The sequence below is a fragment of the Ooceraea biroi genome, chromosome 14 (genome assembly GCF_003672135.1).
Source record: "Ooceraea biroi isolate clonal line C1 chromosome 14, Obir_v5.4, whole genome shotgun sequence".
Lineage (NCBI taxonomy): Eukaryota > Metazoa > Arthropoda > Insecta > Hymenoptera > Formicidae > Ooceraea > Ooceraea biroi.
The window spans coordinates 2,175,319-2,193,048 of NC_039519.1; the positions used below are offsets into that span (position 1 = coordinate 2,175,319).

The window sequence follows — 17,730 nt, forward strand, 5'->3', positions numbered from 1 at the left end:
TAATATTAAAGTAAGAAAGTTTATACTGGGAATATATTGCAGACTTAGGCCCGTATTCATAGTCGGATCTTATATTTAAGACCGTCTTAAGTTTATCTGCAGATACTGTATGAATCATTTCATTGGCTATGGAGTACTGCAGATAAACTTAAGACGGTCTTAAATATAAGATCCGACTATGAATACGGGCCTTAGAGCCAGCGCATGTACATTGTCGTAGCGTCTTATCATCGGTTGTAAATTGGTGTCCAATATTACGCGTCCAATCGTGCGGTGTCCAATCGTTACGTGTCCAAGGCTGCTTTCCTTTTAGGGAACACAGTCGACACTAGGTCTGTTCTTTTCAGCTGCACTGCTGAACTAGTGCAATACGTTAAAGTGAGACAAGTATATTTTTTCTCACTCTAACTTATTGCACCAGTTCAGCAGTGCAGCTGAAAAGAACAAACCTACTTTTGACACAAATCAGCACATATTTTCCATTTCGAATTTGCGTATACCGCGTTCCATTGTACTGTGGCAAACTGTGTTCGAGCACAGATTCTAAGGTAGGTAGTTAGAAAGAGACGAAGAGTGAGTTAAACTACGGTTAAAATTAACCGACGTTGGTGGGATTGGGCCTAATAGACAGATAGCCAAAGGCTCGAGTTAAGGCGAGACCAGCATTTCTCACTGAGTCTGTCGGTAAGGGGCAAAGTGTGTCGATAATCAAAGTACGGAAATGCTGGTCTCGCCTTAACCCGGGCCTTTGGCTATGGGAGCTTTCCAGCAACGACACAGTGCGACACAGAGGGGTCGCCTCCATTTGCACACGGAACGATTGTACACCGCACGATTGGACACGTTGTATTGCACACGGAACGATTGGACACCGCACTATTGTACACTGCACAATTGGACACCACTAAAATAGATGTTCTTTTCACAGTTTTATCAATAAATTTTATTGATAATTTGGTGATATTACGATTTCCGGGGCCCCTCAATTTGACGACGGTTTTTGATAGTACTTTTAACGCTGAATAAAAAAGTATATAGGTATTATAGGGCTAACTGCTGTCGTTTATGAGATATTCGGTGTTAAAGATGACTTATGAAGGTTAGGAAACCTGTCATACCTGTCATAAATTGTATTAATACAATTAATGTGTATAAATTTAGTGTGTATAAATTATACACATAGTTTGAGCGCGCGCACACACACATACACACCGAAGGGGGGATGCGGGGGGCCTTCGGCCCCCCACCCGCACCTCCCCTCGTAGGGTGGACCTCGATTGGCATGGAATGTCTAAGATACGAATCTCGTCAAACCCACGCGAAATCGTATAAAAAGTATTATTCGAAACCATCGTCATTTTTAACACCGACTATCTCAAAAACGAAAGCAGTTAGTCCAAAACCTATATACTTTTTTATTCAGCGTTAAAAGTACTATCAGAAACCGTCGTCAAATCAAGGGGCCCTGGAAATCGTAATATCACCAAATTATCAATAAAATTTATTGATAAAACTGTGGAAAGAACATCTATTTTAGTGGTGTCCAATCGTGCAATGTGCGTGCGCAATCGTGCGGTGGCCAATCGTGAGGTGTACAATCGCGCGGTGTCCAATCGTTCCGTGTGCAATACAACGTGTCCAATCATGCGTGTCCAATCGTGCGGTGTACAATCGTGCGGTGTACGATCGTTCCGTGTGCAAACAGGATACGCCCGACACAGAGTATCATTCTATCTTTGTTGTTCACTGGTATTGCAAGAAGATAGAATGATACTCTGTGTCGCACTGTGTCGTTGATGGAAAACACCCTATGTCTATTAATCTGTGGTTTGAGTGTGTAATCTGTGTCGATTTGTGTCTCCTAAAAGGAAAGCAGCCCAAATGGAGGCCACCCGCAGAAAACTGCTCGCAGGGCTAAAATTGGCCAACCCTGGCCATCACGCTGTGCACGCAAAGAATTCAAGACGAATCTCCCTAGGCCGCGTCACGCGACGGAACATTCGTGCGCGTTGGAGGCTGCCTTACCTGCCCTGCACCGTGCTTACATTACGCGCTACAAACTCTCCCGTAGCGATGCGGAGAGTGTCAGACAGATATTGGAATGTGCTTTCTTTTATTCGGAATATCAGTGAATATCACTCGAATATCTGAGAAGTGTTGTCTGCGAACGTGTGAATAACTCGATCATGTTATCTTGATCCAGATTCTCTACGCAGGTATGTGCATATTCGCCGCCAACGCGCTCGCTATTGACTGCTGCCAGATCAAAAATGCTTCGTTCTGCGTCTCGCGGCCCGCTCTTCAGCCCTGGAGCCTGTGAGATTAACGACGAATCGACTATGCAGCGTTCACCGACTCGCGAACACCCTCGCACACGTGAAGGAAGCGGCGTAACCTCCGGAATCGTTCGCTCCAAGTGTCACTTTCTTCTGATAGAAAACAGCGACTCGGAGTAACATCACGCAGATGGCTCGGAGCTGCTTTAAGCGCGATGTATTGGAACCGTTTGCGAGCTAATTCCATTACCCATGTAAATTCGTGCCTGTATCCGCCACTTGTATCCTAGTAACCTCGAATCAGTAGTGTTTTTTTTTTTGTGAAGCATGCAAGCATCACTTTATGAAAAATAATTAATTAATTATTCGCTTTGTTTGTCAAATAGTGCAACCATGAACACAACGTTGAGCACCATGAGCAGCGGCGGCGATAAACGTGTGCCGGAGACCACCATGCAAACTGTCGCACAGAACTTAACTACAATGCAGAGTGTACAAAGCGTGCAAAGTGTACAAAGTGTAGTTCAAAGCAGTGTACAGAACATTCAACCAACTCAGACCGTCGTTGGATCGGTGGGAGCACCTGGCAGCTTGGTGGGTAAATCAGTGTCGCTAGATATCAATCCGAAACTATCCTTAATGAAACCTGTGGTACCTTCTGGCACAACTTCGCCCGCTGAAACCAGTAAAATAACAACTACGGTAAGAGTTTATTTATTAGTAAGAGTATATTTTTATAATTAGTTTATTAATGTAGTGATAAAATAAATAAATGTATATATCTTAATATATGTGAGTTATATACGTATAACTTTTATTTTTATATAATACATTCCTTGATTTATATTATTTGTAAAGTAAAAATATTTTATTAAAATAATTAAAATTTAATTAAAATATTTTCCTGATCTTGATAATTACAAAAAATGTCTAACTCATCTCTCTGTTTACAAATAGTGTTTCTTTGAGTTTGAAAATAATTATGTAATAATAATATAAAATTATATAATAATAAAATTTATGAATACCAAGATCATTGTTCTTTTCTAGTTATGCTCTGTAGGATCTACAGTAAGAATAATATCACCAGCAATATTGAGCAGTGTAGAGAGACAAAGTCAACCACAAACACAGCAGTTAACGCAACAAACAGTCAATATGCCAGCCACCTACCATGTACCACGAGGACCTGCAGCAGTTGCTAATATCTCCGCACCCAGATCGACAGTTGCCACTCCTATCGTCAGAGCAAATACAGGACAGACAGTGCCTACTACCAGACCAGGGTATGATTTTAAAAAAAGACGGTAAAAAATAAATAAGACATGAAACAAAAAATAGAAATAAGAATATGCACATAAAATTGTCTTGAACAGACAATCGTTAAATTTACATACATCTTTCAGGAGTAATACACCAATTACTACTCATCAATGGCCATCTAAGATAACGTCCGTCATATACGCGCAACCACAAAGGCATCCTACACCACCAGTCAGCAGAGTCTCCAGACCACCATCGACCGTATATACAGGGCACCAAACACGACTGATCACGCCGACAAATCAAGGAAGATCCGTGCAAGCAACCATGGCTACTGGTAGTCCGTCCAGGTTAATAACGCCCACTCTGCAAGCAAACAGCAACGTTACCAGACTTCCAGTTGCGCAAAACAGATTATCGACGCCGCAAGTAGTAACCATGTCCCAGATTTCGCAACCCGGAAAATCGTCGACGCAAAATATTCAGGTAATTTAACAATATTTCTAATAATACCATATAAAATTACTAATAATTTTTCACTGTAATTTATGTAGAGAAGCGAAAGACCCGTGTTCTATTCCTCGACGATTCAGGCTCGACATTCGGAGCCTCGATACTTTTCTTGACACTTACACATTTCTAGACACACGCAATGCACATTCAACTTGAAATTCAAACCCATTTCCAAAAAATACAATTGTTTTTAAGTTTGTATATAGATGTTAACTTGAGAAAATCAGAAATTTAATTAATAAATCTGTTTGAATATTTAGCCTACTCAGTCTAGCAGACCTTTGACCACGACGGGCACTACTAAACGTATAGCTGTATCAACGCCTATCGTAGAGACGGGAAACAGAATAAGCGGCACAGCATCAATTACTGTCGGTTCGATGGAATCGGGAGTAGGTCGACCTCTGTCAATTAATACGGTGGCTGGACCGTCGACCGGCACTGTCAGCCACATTGTTATTCCTTCACAGCAGGTTAGAACATATATTGGCTGTTTCTTCCGTTACGATCAAAACTTCTTTATCGAGATGACTAACAAGTTGAATGTAAACAGGTTCAACAACAAGGCGCGCCGCGTGTTATGCAGACCGTCACATCGCTATCAAACCTCAGTACAGTGTCGCAGGTGATTACGACAACCGCGAGTACACAGTCAAACGCGATGCGTATATTGCAAACGGCCCCGACTACAGTGGCGAAAATCACAGGCATGTCCATACATCCTCTGCCCATAGTACCGGTGAGGGCAGCACCGGCACCGGTCAAGACCGCTGCCGCGCAGTCCCAGAGCATCGGACAAGCAGTACAAATTAAACCGGCGCAACAAACCAGCTTACGCGTGTCATCAACTGGTACCAACAATAGCACGGCTACCAGCTCCGCTCAGCCGCTCCAGACACAATACGTACACACCACGCCGCATACCACGTACTATTCTTTCGAAGGTAAAATCGTCGTCTTGAGCGAATGGATAGACATACTATGTATATTTTCAGGCTTATCATATCTATGCCTGTACCTTTCAGGAACGTACTCACAGTATCGACAGGCTTCAGTACAGCCGGTGAGACTTGTTGTTGAACCAGGAGGATATGATGAACTTCCTAGCAAACCTAACGCATCCCCAAGGCCGAGTATCTTGAGGAAGAGAGATCATGACAATTCACCTATTAAAGGTAATAAAAAATTAGCAACTAAGCAACTTAACGCTTGCTGACGCAACGCACTGTTCATTTTGAAGAAGAAATTATTTATTCTGATGTCTATAACATAGAAAAATAAACACAACCAAACATTTATTAATGATTGTACTAAAACGATTTTGCAAAATGTCTTTGCTATCTACAATAATAGAAATTGAATAAATTGTTTTGTATTGTATTAGAACACATTTCTCGAGTTTGAGGTTCATGCACTACGAAAATATTTATTTGTACGATTGTTTATGTACGCGAGAAAAGGACTCGTTCTCAGTTATAAGTCTACTTGAGCAGTCCAAAGAGAAAAGAAAACATTTTAAATTAATTAAAATACTATTTTTGGAGTTTGAAATTCTTTTATAACAAAGTTATTCATATTGTTTCAACATGCTACAGTTATAAAAAAATGTTTTAATCGTCTTAATTTTTTCCATATTGCATATAGACGCAATTAATAACTTGTTTTTAAATCTGCTGTTATTTTGCTAAATTTTGCTATTTCTTGCTATTTATTCATGACATAATTATGTCGCAGGAAAATCATAACATCTTCATTTATATCAGGTGCAGCTAAAAATCTAGTTCCTGTACTTGCATCTTTGCCATCAAGTAGATCACTGTCCAGTCCACCATGCTCACCAAAAGGGGATCAGGACGGTGGATGTCAGAGTTCAGGATCTACAACTGTATCTGCAACGTCTTCGCCGGGTCTTGATGAGGAACCCGAACAATCTAGAATTACTATAAATCCTACTGTAGAAATGTCACCGAGGAAAAAGCCCCGTAAACAACAACTCACAGGTGTAGAATTAACTAAAGCTAGATGCACAGAAGAGGAGATGCAATTTATCACCGAGGAGAAGGTAAAGAAGGACCTCAAAGACGAATCAAGAGAGAAGACATCCGACAAGAAACAAATCTCGAATGTGCAGAGTGACATTAAATCATCTTCTCAGCAAACAGAAATTACGATACGTTCACGACCTATGCCAAGTTTGTTAGGTACATATAAACACTTTGTATCATACGTTTTGTAGTAATTTTTTCTAGTATTGCATAAACATGCTATTTTTTCTACGTATAATATATACCGTTTCAAAATATATCATCCATAAATATTTATTTTATTATGTATTTTTTTTTATTTATTTATTACGTTTGGTTTTCAGGTTCTTCCTGGAAGAATAAATGGGATACTAGATTACATCATTATAGACGACCCAGTGATGTTCGGCCTCGCGAGGAAAGAAGACCAACAGTTGCTGAATTGGCACAACAGAAACACGTGTTACAAAAATTGAACGGCTGGAAAGTATATCATCTCACTGCACAAATGGAAGATATCGCAGATCTCGAGAAGCAGGTAATAAAAACTAATTCTAATAAAAAATAATTTTTTCTACATGGGTTGCATGTACTTGTAGGTACACGAGAAATTGAAAACCACGTTAATGCTGCTGGAATCACAGCAAACTATTAAAAACAGGCACAATGATGGGCTCGAGCGTGTAAATGAACTAATCAAGGGAAATATGCAGCGCAGTAATTTAATTAGCGAAGGCATGAACGAGGCCCGTACACAACTTGTCACTATATTTCAACATAAGGGTCCTATCACTGATCTTTTACAACGTTGCGGTAACAAACGAGCTCAAAAAAAGAGAGATAAATGAGTTCGCGTGATATATGAATGAAGGATGTTTATAAAAAAGAACTCTTAAATCCACAAGAAAACTATTTTTATCTGTGTCAGATTCTATACATATAGGAATAAATAAATGGTTTTATATATTTAAAAGACACACTATGTGTCACTATATATATATTATATATATCATACGTTTATAATTTTATTATATATAAATCCACGCTGTTTTTATTTTAATATAATGTCTCCTACTCATCTTGCCACAATGTCTTTCTATTTAATTTCTGTACCTCCAATTAATTTCTACCCCTGATAATATCATATCTGGTCAGCAGACAAAACAGCACACATTTCTTTTAGAAAAATGGATCAGGAATTAAAGCTTATCAAAAATCAAACAGCATTTTTATAATATAATGTGGATGTAAGCTTTTGATTGCGATCAGTTTGAAAAAAATTGGTGCGGTCAATCCTGAGATATTGTAACCGTATTTTAGAATTGTGACGTTTCGTTTTTTTCCTTTTCCGTAATCAGGTTCAGACTCATACGTATGCTCGCACACAGCAAAATGGAGAATTCAAGTGAGCATTCTCTTCCTTTATGCTATTTATGATGTTGTCATAGAGATAACAGAACTCAAACCATGTTTGGTAACAGCAGCGTAACAGTAGTAAGGACAATAACTCGATAACCGTATATAATAATTCCTGCAAAGTTTCACAAATCGCAAAGCATAATATGTGGTGGGGATACAGTCATCCGTTAGATTTGCAAGAAGTAATTCAAAAGAAAGACCAAGTTTCGGACAATCTCGAAGTACTGATTGTAGGTGCTGGTGATGCACGGCACATCGTAAAGACAATAGCATCATCTTACATGCATTCTGTTCGAACGATTACGTATCACGTTATTGAACCAACTTTAGAGCAGGTTGCGAGATCGATACTTTTGTTGAACATTTGCTTGGAGAAAGATTTGGGTATGTAAACAAATAGCAAACTATTCAATTAAATTTAAAAGAAAAATCATATAATCAATATTCTGAAGGTTTGCAGGAAGCAACGCGGTATTACTTAGAAATTTTAGGAAATACTCTTCTGCGACCGGCTACGGCTAAATATTTAGGAAAATGTGCCAAACTGCTCATAAATATTCCAACTCAGACTATTGAATGTCCGTGGTTGTCGTTGGAAAAATTTAAGCATAAAGAAAGAGATAATTTGGAATGTATTTTTAAGTAAGTTAATGTATACATAATGTGAGACATATAATATAGTGAAACGGGCTTTACTCTGGAGTAGTAGAGAGTCTAATGTTTTTATGAGCACTGATACGGTATATCTCTAAAGATTCTGGGCACGTGCTACATGTGAAGGAGTTCCCATCGTGAATTATTGGGATCAGAGAATCCGAAAATCGTTGCAAAAGAGATACGACTGCAAAGAAGGCGTTTTTGATTGGGATTATTACATGGTCTTGAAACCCAGATGCACCACTAATCTTTCTGTTCAAGAATATAAGTACGTTTGGCAAAAGTATACAACAAAAAATGATAATGAAAGAAAAGTTTTCTGTATTATGAGTTAGAATATCAATATCCATTGATCATGCTCTAAGAATGTTGTTTATTACCATGTGCAAATATATTGAATTATCAAAATTAGATTTTGGCGGAATAATGGGGTAGCTTTCACATGGGTCGAGGGTGAACCAGCCAGGAGCAATCCAACTTTGTTAAATAACATAATACAGTATGGACCTGGTTTTATACATTACGCATATTTAGGAGATATCGTAAATGGTCCCTTTTTTACTTGGGCTGCTATCGAGAGAAAAGAAGATAAGAAGTAAGTCATTTCCCACAAAAACATTGAACAGTTGTTTCCAAAATCAAAAATACTAAAATACTGAAATGTATTGAAGGTTTAGGGCAACTGATATCGCTGAACGAGAAGTAATGCGTGCAATTCATGAAATAAGAACGAAGGAACCATTGTGTGACGACTACGTCGGTGCCCACAGAGATGCATCCATTTTAAACGGTACTATAGTATGCGAAATGCCAGAGAGTGAAATGGAGAATGAATCATGGAAATACGGAGACAAGCATAAATCGGATGAAAAAAAGATTTCTTGGGTGGAAATACCAAATCACAAGGTATGTTTTGTACACTGCGATGATAGAATTTGCGTTTCATTGTTCCACTTTTATTTTTAGGTGATATTCCATCCGGCGACATCGTTAGAATCTTTCAAAACTAAATGTGAATATCGAAATAGATTTCATCTAATTTGGGTAGCACACAATATGACAAAACAGCTATCAAATCTGGTGCCGTTGGCCTCAGCAGGTGCGCCTGTAATTGTGGAATTGCGCAAATGCATGGCAGAGTTACGCAAAGAGGATTTAAACATTTTCACAAAGGAACTGAAGGGAATTGCGCAGGAAAACGGACTTCGATCAATCCACGATTTTGATTCTAATGACCACATCCTTGCTCACTTTTGCAAGAATTAAATAATGATTAAATAATCGAGAAATATGTGTATAAACAATTTAAAAAATGTATGAAAACTATGATAATAATATTTCCTTCATATGTAATAAGTTTATTAATATGTAATAATATTATAATAATAATTAAGTATTCACAAAGAATATATAAATATAATATAATAGTATTTATTATATATGCTATAATACTAAGATTATAATTACTATTTTATGCTAAATAAAGTATTTAAAAACGATTTAAAAGGACTTAAAAACGAAGTAAAACAGAAAACTTATTCTTCTTCATTGTTGTAATATATCAAAAATCTATAACAATTTAACAAAGCGTCTAAAATATTTATGATATATTATACAACTGCTTGTGAAACTTCACTTTGCTAAATATGTATAATCAATTTCTTACTTTACACGATCTTACATACAGGTCTGGAAACGAAGTCGAATTTTCAGTGGTGGGGGAAATCACCTTATCGAACATAGAGCTTATACTATATGCCCGTTTCCTCCAATGCAGTTCAAAATTTGAACCGAGTTTAAACTTCGATCAACGAAATTTTGTATTCCATCAAGTTTTTAATGAAAGTTCAACTCAATTGAACGACGTTCATTGTGAACACAAATTTGTAGCCGGTTAACGAGTTTGAACGGCGTTTAAGCAGAAGATAAGGCGAAACATCAATACCCAGCAAACATTTTGGTTGTGGGATGTTGCCAATTGAGAAACAAATATCAGCGCAACTATAATGCCAAAGCCAGAGCTTACTGTGTCCTCAGTTGGTCTCCAATGTGAACCAAGTCTGACGAATATGTTCCACAGTCAAATTGACGACAACATTAGAGCAGATCTGACAATAGAACGGTGAAAATGTTGCATATTAACGGAAGTGTGCTAACAGAATTGTAATAACAAAGTATGTTTTCCATTTGCGACCTTCCGGCAAACATAATTTGTTGCCATATTTGCAATTGCAGAAAATGTTATAGGGGTATATTTAAGGCCGTCTTAAGTTTATTTGAAGATGCTGTATGGATCCTCAGACAGCACAAGGATGTCCTAAGGACATCCGAAGAACATCCAGGACGTACATGTGTGATATCCTGAGGATATCCCATTTTAATCCTTGGATCTCCTCTGAATGTCCCGAGGAAGAGGAAATGATAGCCGTATATGATCCTCTGGAATATCGAGGGAAATCCTATGAAATATCCTAAGGATTTCTATAGGATATGTTTGGGATATTATTCGTACGTTTCAAGGACGAAACCCATACAGCACAGAAGCTCCAGGGGACGTCGCAGGGACGTCCGCAGGATATATGTCCTAATTGATTTCTGTGCTGTATGGGTATTTATCAATTCTATATATCAGTGCCTCAAAGATAGACAGAGTTAAGTTACATTTTTGTAAAAAAATAGATTTTTATATTTTATGAATTACTCTCTAAATTTCGTGTAGTGGAATCTCACTCTTTTGGAATGAGATATCACTTCAAGCAATAATGATTTCAAAAGAAAAGAAGAAAAGAGTACTGGATCGGTTTTCCGGATGGTTATTTATAAGGTGATAACGCAAATGTTTCTTGCGAGAACGTCACGCCTGGCCTGGCCATTTATCGGTCGCTTGGTGAATTAGAGGCGGGAATCTCAGGATATCCTGGATGTGTTTAGGATAATTTTAAGACGTTATAAGCTATCTGACATAATATAGACAGGCCAGATATTTTACAAACATCCTGTGGTTATCCAGTGGATATTTATGGGATATTTATATTTTATTACAATATTCAAAATTTCTAATTATGTTAAATATTCTACGTAATTGAAAATAATTATAAATGCATACTAAATTTTCATAAAACAAATTTAGAATCATATCTTAAAACATCCTCGAAATATTCTGAATCGTCCTGGACATATTCAGGATGATCCTGAGGACATTTTGTGCTGTCTGGGTCATTTCATTACCTCAATATAGTTAGCAGACAAATATAATAAATCTCATTTTTTTATTGCAATCGTTTGGGAATCGTTTGGGAAAGTTTAGAAAACAACTTTTAGAGTTTGGGAAATAATAGTTTTTTAATAATTAATGAAAATTAGTTGAGTGTATAGTTAGCAGATATCATTCCAAATAATTTTCTTTTTCGCTTCTTTTAACGCCAAATCATTTGGGAAAAACGCCTATAATGTTTTCAGAGTTTGGGAAATAATGATTTCCCCTCAAAATCGAGTTGAAAGTCATCACCCAGACGTGCAGTATAATCTAGGGAATAATCTAGGGACTTTTTGACTATAGGCTATATGTATAATGGAAAAACGTTTATAATCTTTGATATTTCTCATTGTTTTCCATTTCAATAATTTGGGAATCGTTTGGGAAAGTTTAGGAAACCACTTTTAGAGTTTGGGAAATAATAGTTTTTTAATAATTAATGAAAATTAGTTGAGCGTATAGTTATCATTCCAAATAGTGTTCTTTTTCGCTTCTTTCAACTCCAAATCATTTGGGAAATACGCCTGTAATGTTTTTAGAGTTTGGGAAATAATAATTGCATCTCCAAATAAAGTTTCATGTCATCAACCAGACTTCAAGCTAAAACGCTAGGGATTTTTTGACCATACCCTATATAATGGAAAATGTTTATAATCTTCGATATATCTCATTGTTTTCTAATGTTTTCTATTGCAATCATTTGGAAATCGTTTGGGCAAGTTTAGGAAGGCACTTTCACAGTTTGGGAAGCAATAATTTTTATACTTAAGGGGATCCTGGAGTGACTAGTGAAACAGTGTTGCCATTTGCACTCATACACATACAAAAATTACAGTTGAAATTCTTTTTATAAAAATTTCGCAATTTGTACACACAAAAATTGTGGCGGCCACCACTCGGGATAAAATAAAGGAATATAATGAAGCTTTTCGAAGTGACTTTGGAAGCATAATAAAAAAGAAAGGTGTATTCTCCTTTATGGAATACAGAATACATATAAACTTTCTTACTTTAAGGGGTTACATACCTCCAGAATTTTCAAACAATAGTTTTTCTATTACTGATTTTCATTCTTTATACTTTTAAAAATATAATAAAAAAAGACTTGGTGAAAAATTCCAATCCGTAACGAAGATATAACAATAAATATGACCGCGCGTCAGGAGGCGGGCCGCGGCGCGCAGCTGCTGCGTGTGGCGCAGGCTACCGCAAAGAAGCTCGAACAGCCCACAGATTACAGAAAACTGTACAAAATATAAAAATTATCGAGAAGAAAGGCACGCAATATGAAATTGGAATGGGAGATTAAGCTCACTACAAAAATTAATATTTACACGATTTTTACTTCTCAAACTTTAAACGCGTTTTTCTCGAAACCAGTTTTTTTGACACGGTCGGCACGATAACTCGAAGAGTTTTCAATATTTTTTAAAATTTTTTGCTCTCAAATCTTCGTAATCGTTTTGTCTATAGTCTGTCGAGCCATTTTTTTGCAATTTTGTTTAATACAATTTTTATAAACAATTAAAGACCGAAATTTTTCATGAAAACATGAAGTTTAACTTTGACATGGCATAAATTGTTTATTTTTTTGAAATTAAAAAATCTGGCTCGACAGACTATAACTACAACATTACTTTACAAGAAATTTTTTGCATTTGTCAGATCCATCAATGTTACAAGAAGATATCATGCCGACTCTGAGGGGACATTTTTTCAGCAGTGGTCCAATTAATGTCACAAAACTTTATTTTATTAATATTCAAAAATTTATTATTAATTATTTTTTTACACTTAAAGGACCAGTAAATCGTATGCAATTCATATTTTACTTTATTATTTCAGATATACCCCCTAAAAAAATTCCCCAAACATATCAATTTTTCGCCGCTATGGAGGTATGTAACCCCTTAATATTATTAATTTTTTATACTGGGAAAGTATATGCTTGGGTGGAAGAGCACGAGGGGACAGGCTTCGCCCGTCATCTAGTATTCTTCCACATAAAAAAATAACATAACTTTCAGATGACCAAAAGTACTGCGTGAAGTTACAATATATAGAACCTTGCTTTGCGTGGAACCTCGCTTCACATGAATTGAAAATCTATTTGGAATCGTACTAATTTGCATTGCAAGTACAATTAGTACGATTCCAAATACAGGTTTTCAATTCATGTGAAGCGAGGTTCCACGCAAAGCAAGGTTCTATTAGGTTGTTCATTAAGTTCTGCGGTTTTCTCGATAGATAGCGTTTGTCCATTGAAAAAGATAGCATGCATCGCCTGAACCGCGGATTGCCGCATACTCCGTGATAGGTTAGACAACGCTTGACATTTCGCCAGAGTCTTTGTTGTGTTTTGACGTGTTGTGTGTACGCGCTATTCATTGAAAATGGAGGATCAAAAGGTGCATTTTCGGCACATTTTGCTATTTTTCTTCCGCAAAGGAGTAAAAGCGACGGACGCACAACGTGAGATATGTGGCGTGTACGGGGACTCGGCCATAAGCGCTGACACTTGTCAGCGTTGGTTTGCGCGCTTTCGTTCCGGAGATGTGAACATCTCCGATGCTGCTCGCTCCGGTCGTCCATCCACCACTGACGACGACCAAATCGTGGCCGCAATCAAAGCAGACCGACACCTGACAACGCGGGAGATCGCGGAGCGCTTCGACATCGCCCATACAACGGTTGCGCAGCGATTAAAACGGCTTGGGATGTCGAAAAAAGCAGATGTTTGGGTCCCTCACGAGCTCACCGAAAAGAACATTTTGGACCGCGTCATGATCTGTGAATCCCTGTTGAAATGAAACTCGCTGGAGGCCTTTCTCAAACGGGTGGTCACGGGAGATGAAAAATGGGTGGTATATAACAACATTCGACGCAAGCGGTCATGGTGCGGTCCGGGTGAGTCGTTACAATCGGTTCCCAAAGCGGATTTGCATCCGAAGAAAGTGATGCTGAGTGTGTGGTGAGATTGGCGAGGCGTCCTGTACTTCGAGCTGCTTCCGCGCGGTCAGACCATTGACGCCGAGAAGTATTGCGCTCAGTTAGAAAAATTGAAGCAGGCAGTGGCGGAGAAGCGGCCGGAATTGGCGAGCAGGAAGGGCGTTGTCTTCCACTACGACAACGCCAAACCACACACTGCTTTGGTGACCAAGAAGAAGTTGAAGCGCTTTGGCTGGGAAGTCATGCAGCACCCACCGTACTCCCCAGACCTTGCGCCGTCGGATTACCATCTGTTCCGGTCACTCCAAAACAATCTCGACGGGCAGCGCTTTAATTCACTGGACGATATTCAAACGTACTTGGAGGACTTTTTCGCGCAGAAGTCGCGCGACTTCTACAAACGCGGCATTATGTCCCTTCCAGAACGTTGGCAGAAGGTGGTCGATCAAGATGGACAATACATTCTAGATTGAATAAATGTATAAGTACAATAGATTTATGTTTTAATTTAGGGCAAAAAAACCGCAGAACTTAATGAACAACCTAATATATTGTAACTTCAACGCAGTACTTTTGGTCACCTAAGTTTTATTTTTTTTATGTGGAAGAGTACTAGGTGACGGGCGAAGCCCGTCTCCTCGTGCTCTTCCACCCAAGCATATACTTTCCCAGTATAAAAAATTAATAATATTAAAGTAATTTGTGATACTAGGACTTTTGTTTAGGAGGAACCCGTCTTGGACCCCCCCGCGCTCCTTGGGCGGAATGCGGGGGGAGTGTAAGACTCTTACTCATTAAACCTACCTCCATCTGCCAGCCCTGGCTGTGCGAGGCGCAGGATCGGTCAAACGACACTTCATCCGCGCCCCACTTTGCCGGGTGTACTGTCCCTTGCGCCGGTGCGCTGCCCTTGCGGGCCCTAACCCCACCCACGGAGTGTGGCAGACCACCACTCCGCGGGGACCTCCCCTCTATGTTTGAGAGGAGGTTTTAAGGCGAGAGCTGACACTCCCAAGTTAGTCCTCGCCCGTCCATCCCTAAAACTCCCTGTTGGAGGTCATGGTGTCCTGCGACCCCACGACGATGATGGCCCGGACAAACGCCCCGAGGACCTATCACCTGAGTGCCCGGGCAAATGCCCCGCCGACACTCTGCCCCCAACAGGGGTCGTCGCGCCTTCCGCCCCAACTCCCTGAGTTGAGGCCCACCCCCTACGACTCCGGAGGGAGGTCTCCCCGACCTCCCTCCCGAGTCCCGCCTCCCAGCCTCCACCCGAGGCCCATTGTGCGCGCGAGCAGTGGCGCGCCACTGCCGCGCTAACTCCGACGGGTGAACCCCACGCCCGGGGCCTATGCCCCGCCGGCACGGCGTGAGGGCGGTCCGCGTACCCCGTAGACACGCCCCCCAGGATGCTTGGATAAAGGCACCCTGTCACCCGCCCGAGTTCCTCCCTGCATGAGCCCAGCGATCCGTCCCCTGGATCGCCGGGCCCACGCCGGCGCCACCAGAGGCGAAGCCGCCGCGACCAGGGGGAACGCCTGGGTGCAGCAGAGAGGAGGGCGTGGGCCTGTACTCCTCGGCCCGGTCTCCATGCTGTTCCAAGCGACACCCAACGCGGCGGCCCTCCCCCTCAGGCGCCACTCCACCGCCACCCCCAGGCGGCCTGCCTCGTAACGCGTCGGGGATGCGTCCGGGCACATGCCCCGCCGACACACCCCCTCCGCGCTCGCGGTACCAGGCATAGACGCCACAACTCGTAAGAGGTCCTGGCAGCCGGGCGGAGCGGAGGAGACGCAGAGGGAGGGGGACAACCTCCATGCGCGTCCCACCCCCCACGCCGCGGCCCCCCACCGGGGCACGCCCCCGCCGACCCATCCTCCATGGGTCTGGCCCCTCCTCTGGGCCCGTACTTGTTGGGGCAGAACTCCGTTGCCCCCGCCGCCCCACCCCGGATGTCCGGGGGTGGGGGAGCGACCGCCATCATTGTTTCCTCCGGCGGCCGCCCTCCTCCTTCTCCCAATTTGTGCCCCCCAGGGCCCATGTCCGGCGGCATGGGTTGACGGGGGAAAGGGTCCGCGGGTCAACGGACCCCCTGGAGAGTTCCAGGGAGAGTTCCCCACCCCGCCGGACAGAGGCCCCGCCCGGGGCCCTCGCCCGCCCAGATGTTCGGGGCGGGCCTGTCCTCCTCCGACCCCTCTTTGGCCCGCCGGGGCCTTCCCGCAGAACCTTGCCACGAATCCGAACCCTGACGGGCCGTCCTCCCCGGCGGCAAGCCGCCAGTGGCTCGGGAACCTCGGGTTCGCCAAAACCCGTACTGCAGAGCGAGTCGTGCAGCCCCTGAGGTAGCTCGGGAACTTTAGGTTGGCCAGACCTGTACTGCAGAGCGAGTCATGCAGCCCCCGAGGTAGCTCGGGAACCTCGGGTTTGCCAGTTCCGCATCCAGCCGTCCGGGCGAAGATGGCCGGACCCCTGAGGTAGCTCGGGTGCCCCCGGGTTCGCTAAGACCCGTATCCAGCCGTCCAGGCCAGACGGCTGGACCCCTGAGGGATGTCACACTTAATCTAACTCTAACCAACCCTGTGGACCTCGATATAGTTGGAATCGAGGTCCACAGAGTTGGTTAGAGTTAGATTAAGTGTGATTAACTTTTTTGTAATACATACAGATTAATTGTCACACTTAATCTAACTCTAACCAACCCTGTGGACCTCAATAGTGTGCGCGACATTTTTAATTTCGCGCACTTTTACGTCACCGCGCACGTTCGGTTTGTGTGCGCTACGCCTGTAGACCGTCGATATGACAGGTTTCCTAACCTACGCGGTGCCCAACTTTAACGAGTAATATCTCGTTTCGTGGGGCAGAGCGACGCTTTTCTCTTGCGAAATCTTTTTTTTACGCGAAAACGCATCGAATAAGTGCATTTTCATCGCAATTTAAGGTGAGCGGGTCAAAGTAAACATTTACTGTTTTGCATTAATTTTCGCTTATTTTGTGCACAGAATTTACCATGCCAACCAATTGTGCTGTAAATCGCTGTACGAACAGCAACAAAGGTTATGCAGTAAATTTCTATTAGTATCACTCACCTCACAAATTCCTTGCGAGGCTGTGGGTCGCCAATCGGGGTTCCTTGAAAGAGTAGCTATCCATTTCTTACGACAATCTGCATTTGCTGGGAAATTAAATACTGCATAACCTTTGTTGCTGTTGTTCGTACAGCGATTTGCAGCACAATTGGTTGGCATGGTAAATTCTGTGCACAAAATAAGCGACAATTAATGCAAAACATTATTTAATGAAGAAATAAAAATAATTCATTACATAAACGACTATGAAAAATAAAGACGTCAAAAGAAACATGTACAAACCA

The 17,730-nt window shown here is 41.3% G+C and overlaps 2 protein-coding genes across 4 annotated transcripts; both read left to right on the forward strand.

The window, feature by feature from the left end:
- The first annotated feature begins 1,762 nt into the window (after window positions 1-1,762).
- Window positions 1,763-7,162, forward strand: LOC105280005 (histone deacetylase complex subunit SAP130-A). 3 transcript variants are annotated; one of them, XM_011340165.3, is made up of 11 exons: window positions 1,763-2,128; window positions 2,204-2,216; window positions 2,663-2,978; window positions 3,327-3,562; window positions 3,683-4,025; window positions 4,313-4,525; window positions 4,606-4,996; window positions 5,078-5,227; window positions 5,816-6,253; window positions 6,421-6,614; window positions 6,676-7,162. In XM_011340165.3, the coding sequence occupies exons 1-11, from the start codon at window positions 1,882-1,884 to the stop codon at window positions 6,922-6,924; spliced, it is 2,790 nt and encodes a 929-aa protein (XP_011338467.1). In that variant the 5' UTR covers window positions 1,763-1,881; the 3' UTR covers window positions 6,925-7,162. The 3 variants fall into 3 exon arrangements, with proteins under 3 accessions (XP_011338467.1, XP_019887403.1, XP_019887404.1); XM_020031844.2 differs by having other exon boundaries at window positions 2,027-2,530; XM_020031845.2 differs by having other exon boundaries at window positions 2,027-2,493.
- A 129-nt stretch (window positions 7,163-7,291) lies between these two features.
- Window positions 7,292-9,486, forward strand: LOC105280004 (dynein assembly factor 3, axonemal homolog). The gene is made up of 6 exons (XM_011340163.2): window positions 7,292-7,879; window positions 7,948-8,137; window positions 8,250-8,420; window positions 8,565-8,747; window positions 8,824-9,058; window positions 9,119-9,486. Exons 1-6 carry the CDS (start codon window positions 7,639-7,641, stop codon window positions 9,416-9,418), a joined length of 1,320 nt encoding a protein of 439 aa, XP_011338465.1. The 5' UTR covers window positions 7,292-7,638; the 3' UTR covers window positions 9,419-9,486.
- The last annotated feature ends 8,244 nt before the right edge of the window (window positions 9,487-17,730 follow it).